The sequence below is a fragment of the Anabrus simplex genome, chromosome 7, assembly GCF_040414725.1.
Source record: "Anabrus simplex isolate iqAnaSimp1 chromosome 7, ASM4041472v1, whole genome shotgun sequence".
Taxonomy (NCBI): domain Eukaryota; kingdom Metazoa; phylum Arthropoda; class Insecta; order Orthoptera; family Tettigoniidae; genus Anabrus; species Anabrus simplex.
In genome coordinates this window covers 280,864,251-280,890,812 of record NC_090271.1, presented here as the reverse complement: position 1 = coordinate 280,890,812, position 26,562 = coordinate 280,864,251, and the positions used below count along the sequence as shown (strand labels likewise).

Below are 26,562 nucleotides of genomic sequence, written 5' to 3'. Positions count from 1 at the left end.
TTTATGACTTACAAATAGTTTCAAAAAAAAAAAAAAAAAGATAAACCTTCCAACTAGCAGTTAACATACTACTCCTGCCATCTCTCCAGATTCTTACGAACTACGACTATTTTCCTGACCGTCTGTCAGATGATCGCAGTTGAGAAACAGTCACACTGTCTGTCAGATAGACAGTCCACAGTTCTTGGGTTAATGAGGAGCAAATATAAATAAATATAAACACAGCCAATAAAAAAGTACTTTACTTTTAATGTGAATAAAATACAACTTACATTATAAATATTTTTTACATCTGAGAACCCTATCTCCCCTACATGGGATAGGCTATACTGAGGAAAGTTAAGCAAAATAAAATTTAGGAGTCTTTTTAAAATTCTTACATCTTCTCCTGGCACTGAGAGTAATCAGTCCTTCAACTGAGAGCAAATATAAACACATGAAAGTTAAGCAAAATAACAAGTCTTTAAAATTTTTAAATCATCTCCTGGCACTGAGGGTAATCACTGTCCAATTGTAATTGGATAAAGTTTTAATATTAAAGTGTATTATTACTTGACCACTATGTCCTTGAGAACAAATATAAACACATGAAGGTTCAGCAAAATAAAATGTGTGAGTTTTTTTTAATTCTAAAATCTTCCCCTGGCACTGAAGGTTATCACTGTCTATTAATTGAGCGCAAATATAAACACAGCCAATACAGAAGTACTTTACTTTTTAAATCGGTCTGAAAATTTAGGACTAATCGGTACAGTAGGCGACTTTTTGGGGATAGATAACTGAGTCGACTCAAAAGAAGGCATAGGATTGGCTTTCAGTACTGTAGCCTTTCGTAGCCTAGCAATTTCCTCCGCTTCCCTTCGTTCTTCCTCTTCTTGGACCTGAAACATAACAAAACATTAAATAAATTACATTTTAAAGGAATAAGGTAAAAGTGTGTTTGAACACATCTTCATTCTAGACTTAAGTCTTTCAGCAATCAGTCCAAAAACCTATGTGTACTACATCATCCCCCTACTAGCAGTTGCTCATTTTATACCCAACCCTGAAAATATTAAAACACAGAGTCTAATCACAACTATTCCAGTTTGTCATCTAAGAAGCACAAAGAAAACCTTGTTACCTTGTGCTTTCTTTCACAACCAGCAAATCAGCTCGATTTGTTCTGGATGATTTCCGACAGAGTAGCGTACAAAAATGTTGCAAAGTTTGGGTGGGAAGAATTGGGGGAAAGAAGACGAGCTGCTCGACTAAGTGGTATGTTAGAATTATAAAATCCTTTTATTAACAACCACCTACTCAATACAATACAATACACTCATTTTGAATTATAAAATAATCAATGAGTGTATTGTATTGAGTACGTGGTTGCTAATGAAAGGATTTTATAATTCTAATATATTATCCTCAATACGGTTCTATTATGAGATTAATTACATGTAAGTGGTATGTTCCGAGCTTTCAGGGGAGAGATGGTGAGGAATGATATTAGTAGACGAATAAGTTTGAGTGGCATCTTAGGGAAGATCACAATATGATCGTAGACCCCCGTTCCATGAACTCAACAAGCAACACACCATTCTGGTCCCAAAAGACTGTAGCCATGATCTTCCTGTCGTTGAAGGTTTGCTTAAACTTCTTCGGTTTTTTTGGCGAGTGCATGTGCATCCATTGATGTGATTGTTTATTTTTATTGCAAGCAAATTGTCCTGTGATATCCAAAAGGTGCTGAGAGTGGGATGAGTAAACCCATCACTCTCTTGGATGCCAAGAACTATGAGAGCCCTGCCAGGGAAGGTGTCAACTCAGACCTTTGCATACTGCTTTGGGAAAGCTGGGTTTCACAAAGTAAGATACTTCGATCAACTTCATCAATGTTAATGTACAGATCACAACTATGTATGTCCTCGTGATTCTGCTCCTCTTAGTTCTTAAGGATTCTGATGGAATCTGCGACTATGGAACTTACACTAGTGTGCATGAAAACTGGGAGATGCTGAGTTGGAGGATTTTATGACAGACAATGGTTTGATGACTACATACATTCTCGAACTACAGGGTATATAATATGCTTACAATTTTGTGTTTTTATATTCCAGCTTTTCAATTCAATTGATTTTATGTTGTTAGAAATTCATAATGCTACAACACTATTTTATAGGGACATGTTTCGCTTGATTTCAAGCATTCTCAACCTTCGTAATCATCTCAAGGTTAGGACCTGTCATTGTTAATTTGCTTTGACAAATTTGTGCTTAATTATAATTATAAAATTAAGCAGTAAAATTCATAAACATAGGAATTTGTAAACACATTGGTAGTTTAACAATATGAATGACTATGCAAAAATTGGAATATCCCTTAATACTAAAGACATTGACGTCCAAAACAGTAATATCTTCATAATGATGGAAAATTTGGCCCAAGTGTTTTTTTTTTAGTTCTAGTTTATTAAAAACAATTGTAAATTGACTTCTTATGTTAAAATTTGAGTCTTAATTTTTGTTAAAACTTATTGGTGTCTGAAGATTAAAATCTTGGATTCGTTGGAATTCTGCTACAGGTATTAATTTTGAGGCATGCTACTGTAATTTATTAGTTTTGAACAGTAAAATGCTAAATTAGGTAGTATCATCGAACTAGTCTTGTTTCGACAATCAGATTTTACGTTGGAAGTAGTCCGTTTTTATGAGGGTTTAGTCAAAAGGGACGTTAATCTGAAAATCTTGAGGTGTTGATTTGTTTCTTATTTCACAATATTTGACTGATGGTGCGGCTGTAACAAAGGAAAATTACGTGATAATATTGTGTGTTATTGTGCTTTTACAGTGATCTAAGGTATGTTTCACTTACCCCTTTGACTGCTACTACAAAACCTCTTGGTATTTGTTACGTTACGGTGACTTATCTTTCGTGGTTCTACTCCTTGTGCTATACGTATGGAAAAGCTGTTATGAAGGGCGGGTAGGGGACTTAGGGGAAGAAATATTAGGCGGGGCATCAGATATTGGCGTATCATATGATGAGTCTATCTGTTGTCGAGGTGGGAGTGGGGGAGGAAACTGCAGGCGGGGCATTGGACCTTGGCGTGTTATGTGGAGGGGGATTTTTATGCGTTATCGAAGTAGTAATTGTTTCTATTTTTGTGGTGGGAGTTCTCAGATTAAATGTCTTAAAGACATTTACTATCTCCTTTTGGATGAAGCAAAAGCTGCGTATTGCAACAAGTGAAGCCAGCAACCGATAAGTCATTCTTCTCCATGACAATGCAAGGCCACATACTGCCGCTTTAACGTGGGAAAAACTGGAGCAAATTCAGTGGGCGCCTCTGGAACACCCTCCATACAGACCGGATTTATCGGTCTAGGACTATCATTTGTTTGGACCACTCAAACAAGCCTAGGACAGTGGTTCGATGATGATGATGATGCAAGTGTAGAAGTGTTTGCACGCAAATGGCCCCGCACACGTCCCTCTTCTTTCTATCAGGATGGCATCAAAAACTTACCAATCCAATGGAGAAAATGTGTATCGAAGGCAGGACTATGTAGAAAAGTTCTCTATATGTGTATTTGTTTTGGTTGATGTAATACATTTTTTTTAATAATTCCTGTTTATATTTTATCCTCCCTCATACTACTCCTATATACCTGTAATTTTTACAAGGGATGTACGTAACACTGTGACAAATGAAAATTAAAATTTCATTCACCAAAATTGAGCAAGTTAATTCTGACAGATTAAAATAATTTGGAAAATTTATAGCAGGCAATTTGAATAACCAAAGGACGTAACTCATACATATAACAGTTTAGTTTTTATTTCTAAAGGCATATTTAGTTCTGAAAAGTTTATTTTCACTAAAATACAAATTATGTACTTGTAGGTTCCCATTTTTTATCCCCCTTATTTTGTTGCTTCATTTTTGCTTACTGGTTTGTATGGGCTGCTGAAAGTTGAAAAAAAGTCCTCTCCAAAATACAATGAACACACTTGATTGTGCCAGTAAGCTGTGGAAAACATCTTGATATTCAGTGAAGGAAACAGGTGCAAAATAATCCACATCATTAGAGGAGTGTACAGGCATAGGCCTAATTTGTTGAGATAACTTTGCCGACAGAGGTCCATCATCTTCCTGCATTTAACACTCATCTTCAAATCCTTCGATTTCTATTTCAAAATCACTGACACCACTGATGTAGCTGTCAATTTCATGATGTACCCCCTAAATCAGCACATTCATCCTGCAAATACGGTATTTCCTCATTGGTAATAAAACCCATCACTCACCGTGCCGCTATTTCTGTTTACATTGAGTGAGACCTTGCTGCGATACATGCACCACATATTTCCGAATGCATTTAAACTACTATCCAAAGATCAATAAACATTATGTTACATAGCAACCTTATCTAAATACTCAGTGCTAAGAGTGGCAGAGGTATACACTCCTAAAACACAGGTACGACCTAGTACAATATATGACTAAATGCAATTCTTTTTTCGCTAAAACTTAGTACGATATGTTAGGGAGGGGTTTAAACAGCAATTGAATGCCAATTGCCCTAATACTATACTGTACAATATGAAGCGATGTGAAGGTAGACCGTGGCCGTTATCTCTACTAGTTTCCGAATACTAGTGGAGAAAACCGAACATGTGGGAAGTAGTGAAATGAGTCTGTCAATACTCCAGGGAATGTTCCAATGTTTACAACATAAAATGCATGGCGTATTTTCTCTCTCATCCTAACACAAATTGCATCACAAACAAACGTGCATGTTGGTGGCTGCACGTAGAACTGGACTGACAAATGCGCATGGACTGGAAAAAATACTGAATGAAGAACATAAAAATTTGAATGTAGTAAGCTGCTGCACAAAAATGTGTTAAAGCAATACATAACATTTAGTACTTTGGGACCATGACTTTTATAAGTTGACGTGATTAACGATAAAATGCGTTATTGAGGAACGTAACGACATGACTCCGCTGTATACACAAGGATTAATGAGACACTTCTTACACCCTAGAAATTTAGTAACCAGAGAATTCAATACCCCCAAGATCCTTTAAAAAAAAAAATCCCCAGATACCCCTAGGGACCAAGTTGTAGGGATTCCAAATTTGGACTCAGCCTGGAAATTAACTACTGTCACTTAGATACAAGTTGCGAGCATTCAATTCATTATTTTTCATCTTCAGTACATTCCACCAGATAACTCAGCATTTCCTTTAAGTGGATATCATTGCCAGTTTACATTTGTTACTGATAATGCTTTGAAGAATAATCATTTATCCAACTCCACATCTACCAAACACTACACAATTAAGAATAGATAGCCTGAAACTCCTAGCTGGGCCCTAACATTTACTATATTTGATTAACAAAATTAATGAAACCACATATCTTATTTTATTTTTGAAATATGATACTGTACTTGATATTCTGCAGGATACAAAGAAAAAAATTTTATGCTTTTATTGAATGTCAATTTAAATTTGTATTGCCAAGACACCTGCAAAATCAAACCATTAAAGAATTAAGGTTTTTAACACTGATTTAAAAAAAAATCAACTCCATTTTACTGGAACCAATAAGCTGGAAGAATACTCCCTAGCATAAAACTATTACACTTCACAACTAATAAACATTAACAGACATTTAACATACCATTTGTAAGTAACGCCGTAGTTCCTCCTCTTTCTCGTGGATGTGAGCATCAAATGCCTTTCTTTCTTCAGCCCGCTTTTCTGTATGCAGAATAACTTCTTCCGTGCTTAAAGCAGGTCGCTCTGGTTTCTTAGGAACAAAAGGTTCTTTGCGAAGTACAACTGCAGGGCGAGCTTTGAAATTACCAGAATTATTCGCCTCACTTTGATCCTATGAAAGATAATAGAACTATAATATTTTTACCATTTCTTTTTAAACAAGAGGAAAGATTGATGTAGTACAGGTAATTTAATAGAAATGTATTACTTGCAGATAGAACCATAAAAGCATAATATGCAAACAACAACAACAACAACTGCTTTCCCAAGCCCATGCCAACTCACAAAATGTTTCTCTTATGTTCCACGGCCCTCTGACCTCTACCTCTTTTCTTGCAAAGAAAGAGGAATTATTGTCAAGTACAGGGCAGAACCAGGCCTGAACATTACATAGCCACACCTTAATCAACCCGACCACCCACTGAACACTTAAGACCAAATGAAAGGACACATCCATTTAACAGGCATTACAGGAGGTGAATTTATCACTGCCATCTTATGGTAAGATAGAGATGGGAAGCTAGGCTTGGAAAAGCTGAAATTTTTAATGCACACTTATAAATATTCTGTGATTTAACATACTTAGGATTAAGACAAAATTTTCAAACTTGGCATGCATAGAAAACATTACTTTTGAACATTAAAAGTATATTTAGAAATACTAGTAACTGTTTCCTTATATTTTAAATAATTAATGAACACGGAATTGGTTAGTCTGCTGTCAAAATTTTAGTTTATTGGCCAAAGAAGTGATGCAAGCATAAAAGTTTTGGATAAATAGCTGAATTAATTCATTATGTATTTTTTTTGTTTAAATGCGACTTCTACCTTTGCCTTTTACCTTTGTGTTATGAAAGGTGTTGCTCATAGGGTCAGTCATGCTGCAATAGCACTTTCTGACCCAGTGAGGAAAGCAATGGCAAACTACCTCACTCCTCGTCTTGCCTAGTACGCCTCATTTTGGTGCTGCCATTGGTTTTTGCGGTTTCCTTATAACCGCATAACCTTTGGTGGTGCTATTTGAGGATCCAACCAGCCTCTGGGCTGATGACCTAACAGACAGACACCTTTGCCACAAATGTAGGTAGCAGAAAATAAAAATTGCACGACCAATTGCCGGCCATTGCACTATTTAGATCGCCACTCATAGCCAGCTCCACGTTGGCCGACTTGTTTCACGCTGTTAATCACTGCATTGTTGGTTACTATTTTCACATAGGAGAAGAATATTCAGTCATCATTATCCTCATTTTCCAGCTGCAGTTTCCTGGGTGTGGTGTACAAATGCTTGCCACTTCTTCCTATCAAAGTAAAGTTTCTGTTCCTCTAAATCCTCCCACTTGACATTCCGCTTGTTGACCTCCAATTTAACTGTATCCATCGATTCCTTGGCTTCCCTACCGGCCTCTCTCCTTTCACTTCTCTATCAAAGTAATTCCTTCCTGTTCTCATTCTATCCATCCTCATAACATGTCCAAACCATTGTAGCCTGCGTCTTCTTAAACGCTCAGTAACAGGTATTTTGATGCCAGCATCCTTCCCGTTTGCTTCATTTCTAATCTTGTTTTTCCTGCTCTTTTGGTTCATTGTTCTTGTACCGGGCGGTACACCTCCACGCCGCTAATTCAAATATTGCACCAGTTGAAACTTCTCTACAGGAGAAAGCCTGAACTTTAACAAACTGTATTAACTCAACGGTTTCTCGGAAGATGTCACTACTGTAAATTTGGTAATTTTGAAGTGTTCTGAACTGTGTCTATTTTGATTTGTGTTTGTTTGCTCCGTATCAAGAAGTTTGGACATTCTCTAACAGATGTCTCTACCAAAACTTTGATAACGCACTCTGGTGTAAAGGAATGAACTTTCTTGAAGAAATTTAGCATTCATAAGTTTTGTTTTTACTAAATTTTGTCCTGTGGTTTGTGGGTTGGCAATATAAATCCTTTCTTTCCGCCCGTTTTGAATGTAACCAAACGGGAATTTAGGTAATTAATTTTCCACCAATAAGGTGTTTCTTCCTCGTCTTGTGTATTAGTTTTAGCTGTTGGCCAATAAAAGTTTGTGGGCGGGTTGTTATCATTCATGAAAGGTCCCGAATGTTCCACGAGGGTATATAAACTGCTGATTTTCTTGTCTCGGGGCCACTTCAGTAACATCTTTCTTGGTGTGTGAATATGTAGCAGGGGGTGGGTAGCGCCTCTTTCTTCAAGCAGCAGTTCATCTACAAGGTAATGGCCTGTTAACATCTTCATGTCTTGCTAGCTCAGCAGTTTAACTCTCGGGGAAGGTTCGAATCCTTTAATATGTAACCCATCTTTTAAAAAATGTAATTTTCTTTTCCGTCTATGTAAAATCTTCAAATCTTTTACTGTAAAGCGGGGATAGAAAGTGCTTCACCCTCTCGAACTCCCCTTCATTTTGAAAAGGAGGCGACTACGTTTTCATAACCGTTCTTCTCTTCTTTAAAGTAGTAAGTTCTCATACGTGTCACCTCCCTAGCTTGGGATTAGCCCCTGTATTATCGGCCTAGCGCCACATAGGTTTTTAGACAAAAACGTGTAGGAGTGCAAGTTATCGCCTCCATTCAATTTTGTATTTTGCGCCAGTAACTTAACCTGTTATTTTGTTTTCTTCTGGTGAAGGTCCGGTAGATTGGGTACGAGGTACCCCTGTGCCATTATATGTGTGCCTTGAGGGCAGTTAGTGTTTAGGGCCTCTTAAATAGGCTTGAAGACTTTGAGAGCGCATCTGCTCTTTCTTGTGTGTGAAAAATGCCTCTGGGAGGCTTGAGTTAAAAGTTGGAAGCAAGGGCTCCATGCATTTAGGGGTTTTCTGCCCTTTAGCAATTGTGGTGGTGAGCTAAGAGCTCAGAAATTAATCTTGGGGCTCGAAGCCCAAAGCTTGTAACGAATTGTAATTTCTTAATTTGTTGATCTGCTACTTGGTACCTGTTATACTTTGTTATTTGTTGATTTTGAAAAGAAAATATAACCTTTGTTAAAGTTTTAAATTAACTTTAATTTTGTAGTTGAGACCTATTCCAGCGCGCACCTTCTTTCACCTCTAACTACCACGGAGATCTTCCTAACAGTTCTGATGAATTTAATTTGTATTGCCCAGATTTTATCATTAGCCTTGATAGGTAGAGATGTTTTGGGTCCATATGTGAAAATTGGAATGAAGTAGGTATGAAACATGATAAATTTTGCTTTCTGGGGTATTTTACCACGCCAGAGTAGATTTCTCATTTGAAAATAAAATTGAGAAGCTTTCTAAGTATTTCTTGGATTTCTGTGTTATCTTCTGAAATGATACTTCCAAGGTGATACTTCCACCTCCACTTTCAAGGCTAGGTAGCAGGCAAGGACCCTCTTCGGAGGCAGCCCTTCGCAGGGAGTGGCACCCCTGCCTATGCGAGTTCCAGAACATACTGGCCCGATGTGTATCATCTCGTAAGGGTCCCAGCTTAGGGTTATGAGTGAAGACCTCAACAGAATCTACAGCAGAGAAAATTCACTTAGGACTGGTGGAGATTGTGGAACATATGCTGCTGATGAATAGTGTACTTATACTACTCCCTGATTACACAAATGTAGCATTTTTGATAGAGCATCTTTACTTTATCAATCAGGAAATTTGGCTCACCTATACCTTCTAGGCATTCTCAGATTATCTCCTTAAACACACAGTCTTAGGCCTTTTTGATGCCCATAAAAACGATCACTAAGTTCTTACCATATTCCCAGTGCTTCTCTGTTAGCATTATTATGATGATTATTACTATGACGATGATTGTTGTTGTTATTATTATTATTATTATTATTATTATTATTATTATTAACAAAGACATTGCAATTAGGAAATATCCCGGTGGCAACGATCACTTACAGCAGTGTGATACAGTTTAAACATAATTAGACTATTACTACTACAAGCAATTCCATGGAAAGAAAATACTGTAAGAATACTACTAGTTTAAAATACTAAATCCAGCACCATATACAAATTCACACATAACTTAAGTATTTCCAGTGCTAAACACTACGGCTTACAATACTATAGGTTGAGCTTACTACTAGCTTTACATTACAACATTCTGACGGCAAATATCAGGTCTGTAGTGCTTCTGCTCTTCCTGGACCTGTGTTGCTCCTCTTTCAATAAGAAATCCACTATATTCCTGATTCTTCTTTCAATTATCTTTTACAATTGGCTTTACATCGCACCGACACAGATAGGTCTTATGGTGACCATGGGACAGGAAAGGGCTAGGAGCGGGAAGGAAGAGCTGTAGCCTTAAATTAAGGTATGGCCCTGTAATTTGCCTGGTGTGAAAATGGGGAAACCACGGAAAACTATCTTCAAACTGCCTACAGTGGGGTTCAAACCCACTATCTCCTGAATGCAAGCTCTCCAGAAGTGCAAGAGAGTGAGAAAGTAGAGTGATGCCCCTATAATTTCCACATTTCTTCCTGTTTCCCTTTTTATACACAGTCCTCTGGTATTCTGTTCTCTTTCCAGATAACTAAAAGTACTGTATACAACCACTGCATGCCTTGTGCTCCAGCTGCCTTTATTAGTCAGCAGTGAGGTCATCAAACCCTGGAGACTTACATTTCTCATTATCTCAGGCTCAGAATCCATTTCTAGTCATGTTAGCTGATGTGCTCCATCACTCGCACTTAAACTGCAGTCTATAGTGATATCATTTCAAAGATTTTCTCCATTTAATGAACTATTGAAGTTGTTTATCATTTCTTCTCTGATGCTTTGATCTGTCTTCTCCAGGTTCCCATCATGTTTCCAGTGCAAGGATACTGCAATACTACTACTATTCTTGACTACTTTATGAAGCAACTTTCTACTACTTTCACCGTCTATTAGCCTGGTATTGAACTTGTACCAACACTTTCCCTTATCTTTAATCAGTCGCTTCACAAATCATTTTTTGCTCCAGTACCAGGGCCAGGTACTGAATTTCATCATCTTCTTTTGCATTATCCAGCCTATAAAATGGAATAAAATTTCTGTTCTAAAGAATATTCCCTATTGTCGTATGTAAAATATTTACACTGTATAACATGCATAAGTTGAATAATTCTTCATCTCCCAATAAAATATTCCTGCCAAGGACACAGACAAAATTTATTGCTACAGAATACTGTGTAAGATAAAATAAAAAATATATCCAAATCATCAGAAAACTGTAAAATACATACATAAAAGATAAAATGTGGTTAACATTATCTTACTAGCTTAGTGACCCATAAAAGTTACTGTTTATGTTACGTGATTTCTGTCTTTGGTTTTGTGTAAAGAGTCAGCGAATGTTTCTGAGTGATGATGTACCTTCACTGTGGTATATTTCTTACACAAGGCTTCCATGAGCAAGATTACATGATTTTGTTCTGGCTCCTGTTCTAAATAGCATTCTCCTAGAAATATACACTTTTTAATTACAGCAACCATCTTTACATCATTGAGGTTATTTACATTGGTAATATTATTTGTATGATAAAAGACTCAACCACTGATTCGTATAACAAACATAATTTAACAGCATCTTCAAAGGGTTGAACAAGTGCACTTCTGCGTTTGCAATGAATCACAATGTTAACCTGTGAAACGTGCTAACTAAGAGTTCTGAACACATACAATTTTTTATTATAGACATAACTGAATACCCTGCAATACATTAAGCTTGAATTGATGACAGGGTTTGTTGTTTGCTTGAATTCCATCACAATGGAAGGCAGAAAGCGCTCGCAGTAGGGTGACTCATCACCAGCTGCCACCATCTTAATAGTGCTGTCTCACTGGCTGGCTTCAACCTCACGCTCCATGACCTTTCAATTGGTTTTGTGTGTTCGCTGCAAACACCTTTGTGCTTTCAGAGTTTCACCCAGCTATATCTCTCCTGAGGACATGGCAGTCCATAACATCACTTTGCAATGAACACCTCTCCAACTAATGAAGATGCAACATCAAATCATTAGTGTTATTCTGTTCTGATCTACTCACGAGCCTGGGTATGCCACAATCCCCCATTCTCTTTCCACTTGTTTCAAGGTAATGCACCGAAATCTAGTCTTCGATTCAATTTCTGGGTTTTCTATTATGTTAATCTTTTAGCATTTCTAAAAAAACTCAATTAAAATCTAGAACAAGGTTTGAAATCAGAATATTCTTGAAACGAATCCCTCCTGACTTGATCACCTTACCTGCTTTTCCAAATACTGCATTTACTCTCGTATTAGACCTCATTCCTTACCATTTTCACAGCTCCAAACAGTAAGGGGGTCCACTACACGAAAACCTCCCATTTTATACAGTGAACATAATGCCTACAGAACAGTAAATGGTAGACAAGACTTAGATCTACATACTGTATTCATGTAAGGGATTGCCACTGCATAAAGAACGGCCTTAAAATTTTAGGAAAGAATTCCTTGCTTAATGGACACATTTCATTTACAAAAAAAATGGTCTTAGTAGCCAATATTTAAAATCTTAAAATTGGATGGACGTCCTGCAATAAAACAAGTGAAAGGAGATCAATGGCTGCACACTCAATTGTGCTGAAATCACAATACTGTATACTTGATGAGAAGCATAGCAATTATTTCCTTAGCATTTATGTAAAGAGGATGACAGTGTGCAGTGTTCAAATTCCAGTTTTTAAATAACAGTGCATGAAAAAGTGAAGCGCCACTAGATCTAGTACAAGATCAGACATTCTGCATGTCAGATGAGCTGACCCCGAGTGAGCTCAGGAGTGGGCGTTTTATGCAGACATATAGTCACCGTTCAGGATGTACTAGTGGCCCCGCACAGCACTGCTGAGGGAAATTAAACTAGGACCTTACATTTACTGAGGAGTTCCAGAGTGACATTAAGAAATTATGGATCTGAGCATTCAATATGGATTTCTACCCATCAAAAATACAAAATATGGATTCGTGTCACTTTCTAAGGGTGAACATTTGTGCATAGGTGGACATGTGAATGAAGAAGGAAATAAGAAGAGATGATGATGTATGAGCTATTTCTGTAAATGTGATATGGCAAACGTCTAACACTACCATCGTACACAGTAAAGTTCCAGGTAACTGTATAATTGTATAATCCATTCCACATGCTTGCACTAAGTAAATATGAAACATCTAATTTTTATTTGAGTTTGTTTAGATTGATTTCGAGTGCAATGTTTTAGTGGGTAATGCCCTTGTCCTGCAGAAGGGGGACGATCATGTTAACACATTGCAAATGTATTGTATTATCTCAACAATGAATGTTCCTTCTGCAAGGCTAATATGCCACAAGGGTGGGATATACCTAGCGCTGTCCGACTCGTTGGCTGAACGGTCAGCGTACTGGCGTTCGGTTCAGAGGGTCCCGGGTTCGATTCCCGGCCGGGTCGGGGATTTTAACCTTAATTGGTTAATTCCAATGGCACGGGGACTGGGTGTATGTGTTATCTTCATCATCATTTCATCCTCATCACGACGCGCAGGTCGCCTACGGGAGTCAACTCGAAAGACCTGCACCTGGCGAGCCGAACATGTCTTCGGACACTCCCGGCACTAAAAGCCATACGCCATTTCATTTTCACCTAGCGCTACCAAGAATAAAAATTTTTTTAAAAAAATTCAAATGAAAAGTGAATGAGGACCTCTTGCTGAGAAAATAGTAACAAGAACAACAACAACTGAAGTGTACAGTTCCTATCTCCTCTAACAAAAGGAGACCTTCAACGTATCAGTTGCACCTTAAACCGAATAATACAAGAGTAGTGATGGTGGGTGTGGTGGTTATTATTTTAACAGGAAGTACAGCTAGGAAGCCATCCTTTATTAAAAATAACCAGAGAGAAAAAATTGAAGGGATTGGACACTTCGAACAATGAGGTCTCAGCCAAAGAAAGACAAGGGTCATGATGAAGGGCGTGAAAATGAAAAAGTCCGTAGGCCTTGATACCTAATACCATCAGGGTCACAAAAGAACAAAAGGTGACCAAGGGAGATCAGATAGGATAGATGAAAGTGAGAAGTCTGGCTGTGGTGTTGGTTCCCAACATGAACCATCTAGGTTAAAATAAATAAGAAAATATATTTTTGTGTCTGCAATGTCTGACATTAAACTGCGTCTACCGAGTGACCACCGGTATAAGTGGTCCCCCTCTACCAAGTGCCAACGGCCTCCCCGGAGGGCGGACGAGCAGGTAGAGGTCCAGGGCACCCTCTTGTCCTTGGGGTGGGAAACTGCCCCTAAAGGCGGAAGAGCCACTGGATGGCCAACGGCATAGGATCAGGAAGGCAAGGGGAAACCACCTGATTATCATCCCATGAGCGCATCATGCAGAGTCAAGAAATGAATATTGGTATGCTGCACGACCCGAGTAGCGATCTGCGTCAGTTTGGGTCCGGGCCGAACGATGTGAAATGTGCGACCGGACGTGCAGAGGTGAACGATCAGGCCTCGCACGGTAAATCTGCTACTGATCGACCAAATACAGACCAACTTCGCAAAGGTAAAGCAATAGCTACATGGAATGTGAGAGGGTTACTTCAGACAGGGAAACTTCGCATTGTAGAAAGAGAACTAAAGAAACACCAAATAGACATTTGTGGACTGTCAGAAACTCACTGGAAAGGATGTGGACATTTTGAAACAGATGACCATGTAATATACATCGCCGGGGCAAATGATACAGGTCAGAATGGCGTCGCGTTTCTTGTTGATAAGCGGATATCCCAATATGTTGAGGAATACAGACCTATCAATGGAAGAATACTGACCCTCACTCTCAACACTAAACCATATAAACTACACCTGATCCAGGTATATCTGCCCACCACCGCTGCAGACGACCAAGAAATCGAAGACTTCTATGCAGACATGGAAAATACAATAGCATCACTTAAACCAAAAGGTATTACCGTCATACTGGGAGACTTCAATGCAAAAGTAGGAACCACCTCGATGGACAACCACTTGCGAGAAACTATAGGACAGTATGGCCTGGGTGCACGTAATGAGCGAGGCAACCGGTTGATACAGTTTGCAAGCGAAAACAATCTTTCCATTATGAATACCATGTTTAAACACCACAAACGCCGTCTCTTTACGTGGACTTCTCCGAATGGGCATGTTAAGAACCAAATTGATTACATCCTTGTCGATAAAAGATGGAGAACCTCCTTCCGTAATATGAAAACAAAACCTAGTGCCGAATGCGGATCGGATCATCGTTTACTCTGGGCCTACCTCAGAATCAAACTGAGCAAACCAGTTGTCAAAATAAACTCGAAAAAGTTAGCGGCCCCTGAGCCAGTTGCTTTCCAAGAAACACTACGAAGCACTGGGCCACCTGACCTAGAGGGAAATTGTGACATGGCTTGGAAGAGAATTGAAGAATGGATCACAGACGCAGCGAGCAAGGTCCCAAAAATGAACACTATAGTGAAGCGACAACACTGGACGACTGACGAAACTTTGGCACTAGTTGAAATGAGACTTAACATCCGGCTCACAGTTACAGATCCAGAACAACAAGGACGACTAATGAAAAAACTGAACAGTGATATCAAACATGCTTGTAGAAGAAACAAGAATGAACACATTAAGAAACTGTGTGCAGAACTAGAGGCACATGCGACCAAAAATCACAGCACAGAACTGTACGACAAGGTAAAATACTTAGCACGAGAGTTTATGCCTAAGACTCAGATTATTAAAGATGACGAAGGGAATATCACAAATGCAGCGGGCATCGCCAAAGTATGGAGAGAATACTGCATCAAGCTGTTCACTGATGACCCACAACCAATGCCAGGTCACCAGAACCCAACAGACTTTGAACCAATGATCCTTAGAGAAGAAGTGGAACATGCAATAAAAAAGCTCCGGAACAGGAAAGCACCAGGCCAAGATGGAATCACTGCTGAAATCCTAAAGAACATGGGTGGCCTAGGTGTCGACATCCTGCACAAGCTATGTCAGAAGATATGGACATCTGGAAATTGGCCGGACCAGTGGTGCCACTCCGTCTTCGTACCACTGTTCAAGAAAGGTTCTCCACTTGACTGTGCAAATTATCGAACGATAGCCCTCATCTCCCATGCAAGTAAAATCATGCTCACGGTGCTGAACGAGAGGCTGAAGACCTTCTTACTTCCACAAATCTCAGAGGAACAAACCGGGTTTGTTCCAGGCAAAGGAACTCGTGAGCAGATCCTAAACATCCGGCAGCTCATAGAGAAGACAAGGGAATATAATATCAAGATGTTCCTGTGCTTCGTGGACTACAAGAAAGCCTTCGACAAGGTAAAATGATGGTTATGAATTTCATGTTTTTGGTCCGTATTGAACTGAGAATAATATATAAGTAATAATAATAATAATAATAACAACGTAAACGTTTCCACCTTTTCAATACTACAATATATTCACCAAATTACAAATTATACGGTACTAGTTTCGACCCATCTAGGGGTCATCATCAGCCGTATTGGAGCAAAGATCATTTGATCATTGTCTTAGAATTTCGCCACAAATGATCTTTGCTCCAATACGGCTGATGATGACCCCTAGATGGGTCGTAACTAGTACCGTATAATTTGTAATTTTGTGAATATATTGTAGTATTGAAAAGGTGGAAACGTTTACGTTGTTATTATTATTATTATTACTTATATATTAAGGTAAAATGGTCAAAGCTCTGGGCTATACTCACTGAGATGGGGACGGCAAGACATTTAGTGTACCTGATCCAACAATTGTACTCTTCGAACACTGCGACAGTGAGAGTTAATGGCGACCTCTCAGACGTCTTTTCTACTTGTGCTGGTGTGCGACAAGGTTGCATTCTTTCCCCCCTCTTATTTAATGTATACAGTGAGTATATTATGAGGGAGATCCTCGAGGACTGGAGTGACGGCATCACAGTTGGTGGCAGGAAAATTAACAACCTCAGATATGCAGATGACACCGTGATTATTGCAACAGATGATCATGAATTAGAAACCATCATGCGGAGGCTAGACGAGCAAAGCAGAGAATATGGTCTTGAAATCAACAATGAAAAGACCAAAATGATGATTGTAGACCGTTTTAATAACAACAGACCTGCCATCACAAGAATTGCAGATTATGAGGTTGTCAGTCGCTTCGAGTATCTAGGATCTATTGTCACAAATACTGGAGACTGTAAACCTGAGATCCGCAAGCGCATTGCAATTGCGAGAAATTCAACAGCAAAACTTACTCGCATCTGGAAGGACACCTCCATCACTTCCAAGACAAAGCTCACCCTCATGCGAACTCTGATCTTCCCTATCGCGACCTATGCAGCAGAAACTTGGACGATGAAGACAGCGGATCGCCGCAGGATTGATGCTCTAGAAATGTGGTGCTATAGGAGATTACTGCGAATACCATGGACAGCACACCGTACTAATGAATCGATCCTGCAACAGCTCGGCATCAGAACAAGACTGTCGACCCTTATCAACCAAAAACAACTCGGATATTTTGGTCATATTGCCAGAAGGCAGGAGGCAATGGAAATACTTATCATAGAGGGAAAAGTCGAAGGCCGAAGACCTAGAGGACGTGCGCCGTTACGATGGATGGACCAGATCAAGAACTTGACCAGGATGAGCTTACAGAAAGCAAGTCACCATGCCCAAAGCAGAGACTCCTGGAGGAAGATCACCAAAAGGATTGTCGCGTGATGCCACTACACCCTTACGAAGGGTTGGACTAAGAGAGAGAGGGTGAAAAAAGAGAAACAATTACATTTTACAATTCACTGCTCAAATCCATTTCTGTTGCCTTTCTGCCTCAGTTATCCTCTCAGGAAAAGAATTATATATCACCTATTGGAATACCCCACAATGCAACAGTGTACGGAAATTCCCCTTCGTTTTTGTTTCTGCATTTTCTTACACCCTATATTCATGATTCCATTAAACTAAATGAAGTGACAAGTCCACATTTAATTTATCCAGTGGCCGCTAGTGTCGTGCATGCAGCCTATATGGCCAGGAAAGAAGTGCGTGAAAAACTAACTCACGGCAGATTCCTTTTAATGCACACAAAATAACCCAGTATCATTAGAATGCATACAATAGTTTTGTTGATAAAACTTTTTTTTCATATAGATAGGAGTAAGTCAAAATACTCCACTTACATGGTGAGTCAGTAATGTTTAGTTTTACCAATAATTACTGCTGTATTTTATTTCCAATTGTAAGTTATGGATGTGATATACCATCTGTTTTTCTTTACATTAGTTACACAACTGATCGAAAAGTATATGTAAAGCTGATGCTAGTTGTCGACTGATAGGTCTTTGTTTTGATTTTACAACTGGCTTTACGTCACACCAACACAGATGGATCTTACTGCGACAATGGAAAGGGCTATGAGTGGGAAGGAAATGGCCATGGCCTTAAAGTAAAGCCCTAGCATTTGCCTGATGTGAAAATGGGGAACCACGGAAAATCATCTTCGGGGCTGCCAAAAGCGGGGTTTGAACCCACTATCTCCCAAATGCAAGCTTACAGCTGCACGGCCCTGACCTCATGGTCAACTTGCTCGGTTCGACTCTTTTGTGACAAGATCAGTACATCACTTATAGTCTATATTCCTACTCACGCTATAGATTATATCATATTTGAGATTGTGTTTGTTTTAAATTCTTCCTCACTCTAGATTTACATTATACATATTGGGAAAGATTTGTCTATTTTTATCGACTAAGACTCAATATTTCTGCTGCTTTCTGGTAGCATGAGAGAACTGCACACGTATTTCCCGCTAGAAGTTTCTCTCTCTCTCTTTTTTTTTTTTCCCCGCCAACATCAAATCACGTTAGGTTGCATATTAAATTATTTGGATACTGGCTTCACACCTTGGCTTTCTGGAATTAATAAGCTTTTAATTTGAAATCTGGGGTAGAACTACACTTATTTTTCATGTTATTCAACTCAATAATTAAAAACATAAAAATAAAAAACTACCACCCTCACTTGGCAGCAGGCTATGGCACAAAACACAGGTCATTGTCAAAAGCAAGGTCTTAATGGTATTATTGCTGTTGATTCATTGACATTTAAAATACAATTTTGTGCTGTTATTGCAGCGCATCCAAGTGGAATACTAATACATGAGTAAATACAGTAGACTTTTTTTTTTTTTTCCCCTCCCTAAGTTCGTTTGGGCCAGCTAAGGACCACAGTGCTTGTGCTTTAGCAGTGTTGTTTTCGATGGCTTCTGATTGTGGTGTTCTTAATGGTAGGTTTGGATGCTACTTTCTATTTGGTACTTTGACCTTTTCTGTTGGCCCAGTAATCCTTCATTCTCTGGCTGAACTCTATTTTGCATTGCTCGGACCATTTTCTGGTCTCACTGTGCTTAGATTCTGTACGGGATGTTAGGAAGGATCTGGTCTCGATACCTGAACGGCAGTTGCTCCTGTAACATGTTTAAAAAAGGTATTTGCTTCTGAACCATATTTTTTTGAATCCTAGAATAATTAGGCATACAATATTAAATACTAGCAAATGTACCCGTGCTTCGCTATGGTATTCTGCATTGTATACGAATATTGAAGTAAATACTGTACATGCAGTAAATAAGATTGTTTTAAAATAGCATGTCTCTTAGCGTTATCCAAGAAAGAGCATGCAGAGGTCCCCATACGTTGTTTCCAATGTAAAGTGCTTGTTACGGATTTGTGATGATAACGACAGGCTCACTTGCCTACTGCCATTCACAATCGAGTTGGGAAGTTTACATTATAATTGCAGACCCCATTGCCTACTAAGCGGTCACAATCGATTTGGGGAGTTTCCATTACAATGGCAGCCCCCCTTTCCTACTTCCAGACATATTACAAATTGAGGAGTTTTTATTATAATGGCAGGAAACTTCCCTACAACCAGTCAAAATTGAGTTGTGCAGTTATTATAATGACAGGCCACTTTTCCAACTCCCAGCCAGCTTACTGCCAGTCACACCAAGTTGGTGAGTTTCCATCAAAATAGCAGGCCAGTATGCCTAATGCCAGTCACATTTTAGATGGGTACATCTGTTTATAACTGCGGGAACGCTTGCCTACAGCCAAACACAATCAGGTAAGGGGAGTTTTGAACAAAACTGCATGCTCCCTTGCCTTCTGCAAGTCAAATCGAGAAGTGAATTATTCATTACAATGGTAGGCCTGCCTTATTAATGCCAGTTACACAGGAATTGGAGAAGGACCCCATTCCTACTGCCAGTCAAAGTCGGTGTGGGGAGTACCGATTACAATAGCAGACACACCCTTTCTCGATCGCTACAAAATCGACTTCAGTGAATATATGAGGCGGTCCGTTCCAAAACTCGTCTTATCCACCATAAGTGATTTTTCAGGAAAAGCAAAAAACCTGTAATTTTTGTAATATAAGTCTCACTTGTTTAAATGTATTACGACGCGTTCAAGTCCAATGTCATAGGGTCGTCTTACTGAAGAATTATAAATATAATTAGTAGAACGTCAATAAATTACATTTGTATTTTGGATGACGAGTTTTGGAGCACCCAAAAAAATTCAAAATATATTACCTCACACAACTTATTTTAATACAAGAAAAATGAAAAGATTGAGAATATAATGTTATAATAAAACTCACCAGTACACTCATGCACCTTTTTGCTATCAGTATAATTATATTCACAAATAAACTAAACACAGCAGTGTAATTTATCATATTTACATCCTATCCATAGTATTTGGAGAGAATTCTTCCGTTTATAGGCTACACTGCACTCACAATAGAAGTAACTTGAACAATAAAACATAACTTTGTTAATCAAACTCTCAAATCTGTTCCCTCCTCTTGAGTTCCATCACAAAGAGCTTCTGTTTCTTCAGCAAGATTGTTTTCGTCTACAAAAATTGAGGTGAACAGATTCTTATAAAAAGAAAGCAACTCATTCCTATCCCAATCCATTCCAAAATGCTTTTCAAGCAAATTTTTTACGTCCTTTACTTTGGCAGGATTCAAGTTTACTCCTAGCAATAATTCAGGTGGCATTAGCATATCTTGCAGGCGTTTTCCCTTTTTCATTACGGATTTTCCTAAACCAATGTCTGAGTTGTAATGAGGTTCTCCCCATAAGGGTGACATTTCCCAGCGAGTCTCTGCTAATAACAAATCGTTTCACTGAAGAAAATTCAAAAGTGCCAAGATGCAGGCATTTTCATCATATTTTCAGAAACCATTTACAGATTATAGGGCATTTCCGTCTCTCTCTCCCTCTCTCTCTCTCTCTCTCTCTCTCTCTCTCTCTCTCTCTCTCTCTCTCTCTCTCTCTCTCTCTCTCTCTCGACTTGAGCAAATACCCTGTCAGAGGGCAGAAATGAGTGGCCTGTCATAGGAAAGACCAATTCAACACTTTCTACATTAGGCGGAGCTGTGTGTGTCAAAAAATATGAGCACATTGCAATCATTGTAGAATTGGGAACATGCATCATTTTCAAAAATATTTTTTTTGAAGAGTACACCAATGAAATAGTACGTAAACGTATTACATTGTGGTATGTTGCCTTGTTTTCTACCATTAAAAAAATATTTAATAGTGCCTTTCCGCAAGGCGAGTGAAACGGCCTCTGACGTAAGCGGCGCGCTGTGACGTCACGATCCAGTACCGCATGGAGCTCTACCAGCCGTTGTGCATCAGCCGTTGCTAAAAGCCGATTGTTTATTATTCATGATCGCGAATAACTTCAAAATGACAGAAGAAAGGTTCAAAACAGCACAATCAGACAATCTATCATGTGTAAATGTCATCATTCTTGAAAAATAGTGACTTTTGTGGCCGCAGAAATTCGCGGATAACAAGCAAGTTTGTAAGTGGCGTCTTTTATATACGTGCAATGTACTGTAACCCATAGTATTAGGATAACAACGAACCTGGATAGATATCACATCACTTTCAACATTTCCTTCTAGACTGATTTCCCTATTAAAGAATAACATTACATTTTCGGGCTTTCAGCATTAGTAAAGTAAGAAATCGGATTTCAGCACTAACATAAACATATAGGTAGCATTATAGTACTAGTCCGCTTCTGTGGTGTAGTGGTTAATGTGTGCCACTGCCGGAGGCCCGGTTTCGATTCCCGGCTCTGCCATGAAAGTTGAAAACAAATAGTACGAGGGCTGGAACGGGGTCTACTCAGCCTCGGGAGGTCAACTGAGTAGAAGGGTTTCGAATCCCACCTCAGCCATCCTCGAAGTGGTTTTTCGTATTTTCCTACTTCTCCTCCAGGCACCTAAGGCCACGGCCGTTTCCTTCCCTCTTCCTTGTCTATCCCTTCCGATCCTCCCATCCTCCAACAAGGCCCCTGTTGAGCATAACAGGTGAGGCCGCCTGGGCGAGGTAATGGCCCTCCTCACCAGTTTCATCACCATACTCAAAGTCTCACGTTCCAGGACACTGCCCTTGAAGTGGTAGAGGTGAAATCCCTCGCTGAGTCGGAGAGAAAACCAACCCTGAAGGATAAACTGATTAAAAAGAAAGAAGGAAACCAAGATATATTGGTAGAATTAGAGCTGTCAAAATGGTTCATAACCCCTTTGATTTATTATCTTGACATGGATCACACAAAACATAGGTTAGGTTTGGAGAATACTTTAATAATCAGCATTATTTAATGCACTGTTTATTACTTTTTTTTTTTTTTGCTACGGGCTTTACGTCGCATCGACACAGATAGGTCTTATGGCGACGATGGGATAGGAAAGGCCTAGGAGTTGGAAGGAAGCGGCCGTGGCCTTAATTAAGGTACAGCCCCAGCATTTGCCTGGCGTGAAAATGGGAAACCACGGAAAACCATCTTCAGGGCTGCCGATAGTGGGATTCGAACCTACTATCTCCCGGATGCAAGCTCACAGCCGCGCGCCTCTACACGCACGGCCAACTCGCCCGGTGTTTATTACTTTCATATTCCAAGATGTAATTGAAGCATTTAAATAAAGCATCATACATTAAAATTTAAAGTTTTACCACTAGAACAGCTGACATGGAAAAGTGATTTGAAAATTCAAACAAATTCATCTTACGTTAAAATCTTCAAAAAAATAAACTGTAGACTTTTCCGATATATTACCAGCATTTCTCCAGCTCGCCAAAATCCATTTCTCCCTAGTTTTAGCGTCTTTCGAACGTTTATAAGCAATTTGTTTGGTATGGTATGCGATGTGCTATTGCACATCGGAACTCTACACCATTTATAAGTTTTCTGCCTCACTGTCTGCGCAGGATTCATTTTAAGTCTAAAATATACCACTCAGATTATTATCCAATGTATAGACCTCGAATTTAACCATACTAGACACTAACGTAAAGTAGAAATACGCGAAGTGTATCGTGCTTCTCACAGCACACTATGTGTTATTTCGTCTGCTAATTCAGTCAACCTGTACGATGACGTCAGGCCAATGAGATCGCGTACTTGCGTGACGTGACATTTTCGTAGATTTTTATCATGTTTGGAGTTATTATTTGTACATTCTGATCACATTTTTGAATTCTGCATGCAATTTTGAATCAGATTAGCATATTTTTAATTAAAACCCCGGATCATGCATGTTCCCTATTGCGGTTCTGTCCTCCGCAGCCATCCGCATGAATTCGTATAGTAGTGAAGTTTGACAAATCAGTTTGTGATAATCGATGGTAAACTGCAGATGAAGTTTCATTAGACCCCTTGTTGAATTCATGCTCCATCCATGTGTATGTAAAAACATTCTCCTTTGTCAACTTGGCATGTGAGGTACCCCTCACAATGGTAAAAATATAGGTGTACAATTGGAGACTGTAATAGGCAATTTGATCTGGAACTTTTCGATTCACAAGATTCTTTGGCAGTCAAATGAAAATATTGCCATGCTGTCCCTTTCTTCTTGGAGCTTTTTGAAAAAAGGCTGCAGCCCTTAGTTTGTGTACTCTAAGTTCAAAGATTAAATCATTCTTCAGTGATACGTTCGAACTTTCAAGTTTAATTTTCTCCTTGAGCTCTATGCACTTTGAGCAAGCGTCAGTAACTGGTGTTCCGAATCCTACGCTGTAGCAATGCGTAAAAATTTCACGGAAGAACCACCGCTTCACCCTGAGTTCTTCAGGTGATTTCTTGTAATACATTTTGTAAAGCTTAGCGATGCTTAAATTTCCGGGTAGATACTGTCTGACCAGTGACTTTCCGTGGCAATAGTGACTTTCACAACACTGCAAACCTTCAATGAAACGTTGCACGGAGTGCCTCTTTTCAGTCTATTCTGGTTTGATCCTAGCTCCTCTCCTCTTTTCTGTTGGAAGTTTTCCTGTCGTGAAGTGATTTCTGGCAATCCTCTGAACCCGATCTTTGTTGACATGCAATACATTCAAGAATGTCTTTTGGCAGCCCTGAATGTGAAACTGTTCTGTATTAGCAAGTTTTATATACCTTCCACAACAAGAGCAATATTTTCTGTCATCTTAATACACACTATTCACAGCACAAAACTGCATGAAAGACTAACACAGTTCAAGAACAAATCAAAGAGTGGAAAGACTGGTATAAAACGTGGGTAAACTGTAGCGTGAGTCACGTGCTGAAATTATCCATTCCTATTGGTTGATTGTATATGGCGAGTTTTGGAACGACAAGCGCCGTGGATAAGGCAAGTTATGGAACAATAGCCTAAGTTTGGTGACAGATTTCTATGGGAAAAGGCGAGTTTTGGTGCTTAATTTTGTGATAGAAGGCAATGCTACCTCTAACTTTTTTTTTTTTTAATGGATAAGACGAGTTTTGGAACGGACCGCCTCATATATAGTTCGACATACGAAAGTATGTGCTTGTTTACAATATTGCAGACCTTCATTTACAGATTAACTGCTGCTAAACGGTACATCATATCGAGAAAGGATTGTACCATAAGACGCCGGATTTAGCAGCCTAAATTGGTGGTCTTATGATATCTCATCTATTCATGGGTCAGATTGAGTTAAAAACGTGGAATAGGGTAAAATTTGTGTAAGATCATCTCACATTGCATTGCTTTTCCGATAATTAAGTGACAGCTACATACATAGCATTTGGCTCATATATGGCTACTGGGTGGACCAATTTTCGTGTAGAGTTTGATGATTCTATCTTTCCTATAAGTGATGGAAGGTATGAATCATGTATGTGAAAAGTCCAAATTTACTTAACATCGAGAAAGAGAAAAATCAAACGTAAAAGTGATAGAAATACGACAAAAAGTCGTAAGACCAAGGTTGTAGATCACTCCAAATTGAACGGGGATTGTGCCATCCGTTATGTGATAATACTTCCCGAAGGTCTGCACCATCATTAAAATTGCCTCCATATTTCGATATTCTTCGGGATAAAAAGGGAAAAATTTAAAGTTTTCTGTCCGTTACAGGCTAAAACGTATAATTTTGCCAAATTTCAATATCCTTCTTCGACTGGCAGATTATGCCGCAATCTGGGTTTTCGGTGAGGAGTGTAAAAATTAGGACCTTCATGAAACTAAACTAAACCAAAAAATATGCAGATGGTCATTATTACCCCTTAAACGTGTAGCTGTACGAAAATTTCGCCAAAATAGTCAATGTAGAAGCACACAGTCGTTACGATTTTATTTACATAGATAAGGGACCTGCTCCACGTACAACACCTTCTGGGCTATATCCGCTGGACTTAACCTGAAAAACGGACCGTTTATGATATCTCCCTCATTAATCCTCCTGTCGAAAAAATGCACATGAAAAAAAAAGTTTTAGAGATGGAATTCCATCACGTTTGGTAGATTTCCAGTCAGGTTGGTCTTGTACTGTATATATTGTGTAAGAGTAAAATCACCATTCCGGTGCCCTATAAACCGCCAGTCCATTCCGGGAACATGAAATGTTATTGATGATTAACACCTACCGTTGGATAGGTGGATGTTAATGTAAAGTTTGACTCAAATATCTTCAGTAGTTTTCAAGTTGTAAAAAATACGCTTTACACGCACCCGCTCGAGTTAAGTCCGGTGGGACTTGTACCGGAAAACGGTCCGTTAATGATATCTCCCTTATTAATCCTCGTATTGAAATGATGCACATGAGGAAAAAGGCTTAGAAATTAATTTCCAGTAAGGCAGGTAAATTTACATTAAGTTTGGTTGTGTATATTTTGTGGGAATGCGAAATCATGGTTTCGGTTTCGTATAATTCCCCAGTCAATTCAGGGATTTAGAAACAATATTTGCCGTAAAATCTACGAAAGAACAGGTGGATTCTAAATATCAAGTTTGGTGGAAATATGTCCAGTAGTTTCCAAGTAATAGACAAACAGATAAACAGACAGACACCAAAACTGAATATATGCAGATGGTCATTATTACACCTGAAACAGATAACAGTACGGAAATTTCGCCAAAATTGTCAATGTACAGACACACTCTAGAAGTGCAGACCTTTATTTCGATAGTTACTGCTTTGAAACTGTACGACGTATCTACAAACGAACTTCACCATCAGACGCCTCTTTCAGTGCTCTACATGGTTGGTCCTATGACATCTTCTCGTATCTCCTATATTTATGGGTTAGATTGAGTTAAAGTCATTGAATGGGGTGAAATTTTGTACAGTTTTCACATACTACTTTATATTTTTGATACTCATGTGACAGCTAGATTACACACAACGTTTTCTCTCCGAATCTTCTTTACGTCAACAAATTTCAACGTTAATAAAGAGGTAAGT

General features: G+C 38.9%; 1 protein-coding gene across 1 annotated transcript in view; it reads right to left on the bottom strand.

Moving 5' to 3' along the window:
• Positions 1 to 230: 230 nt before the first annotated feature.
• Positions 231 to 26,562, bottom strand: part of LOC136877557 (targeting protein for Xklp2) — a 238,789-nt gene continuing 212,457 nt past the window's right edge. The window contains exons 10-11 of the mRNA XM_067151698.2: positions 5,675 to 5,884; positions 231 to 881 (exon numbers count right to left, since the gene is read on the bottom strand). Coding sequence (XP_067007799.2) covers positions 711 to 881; positions 5,675 to 5,884 — 381 coding nt within the window. The 3' untranslated portion in view covers positions 231 to 710. The remainder of the gene's footprint in view (positions 882 to 5,674; positions 5,885 to 26,562) is intronic.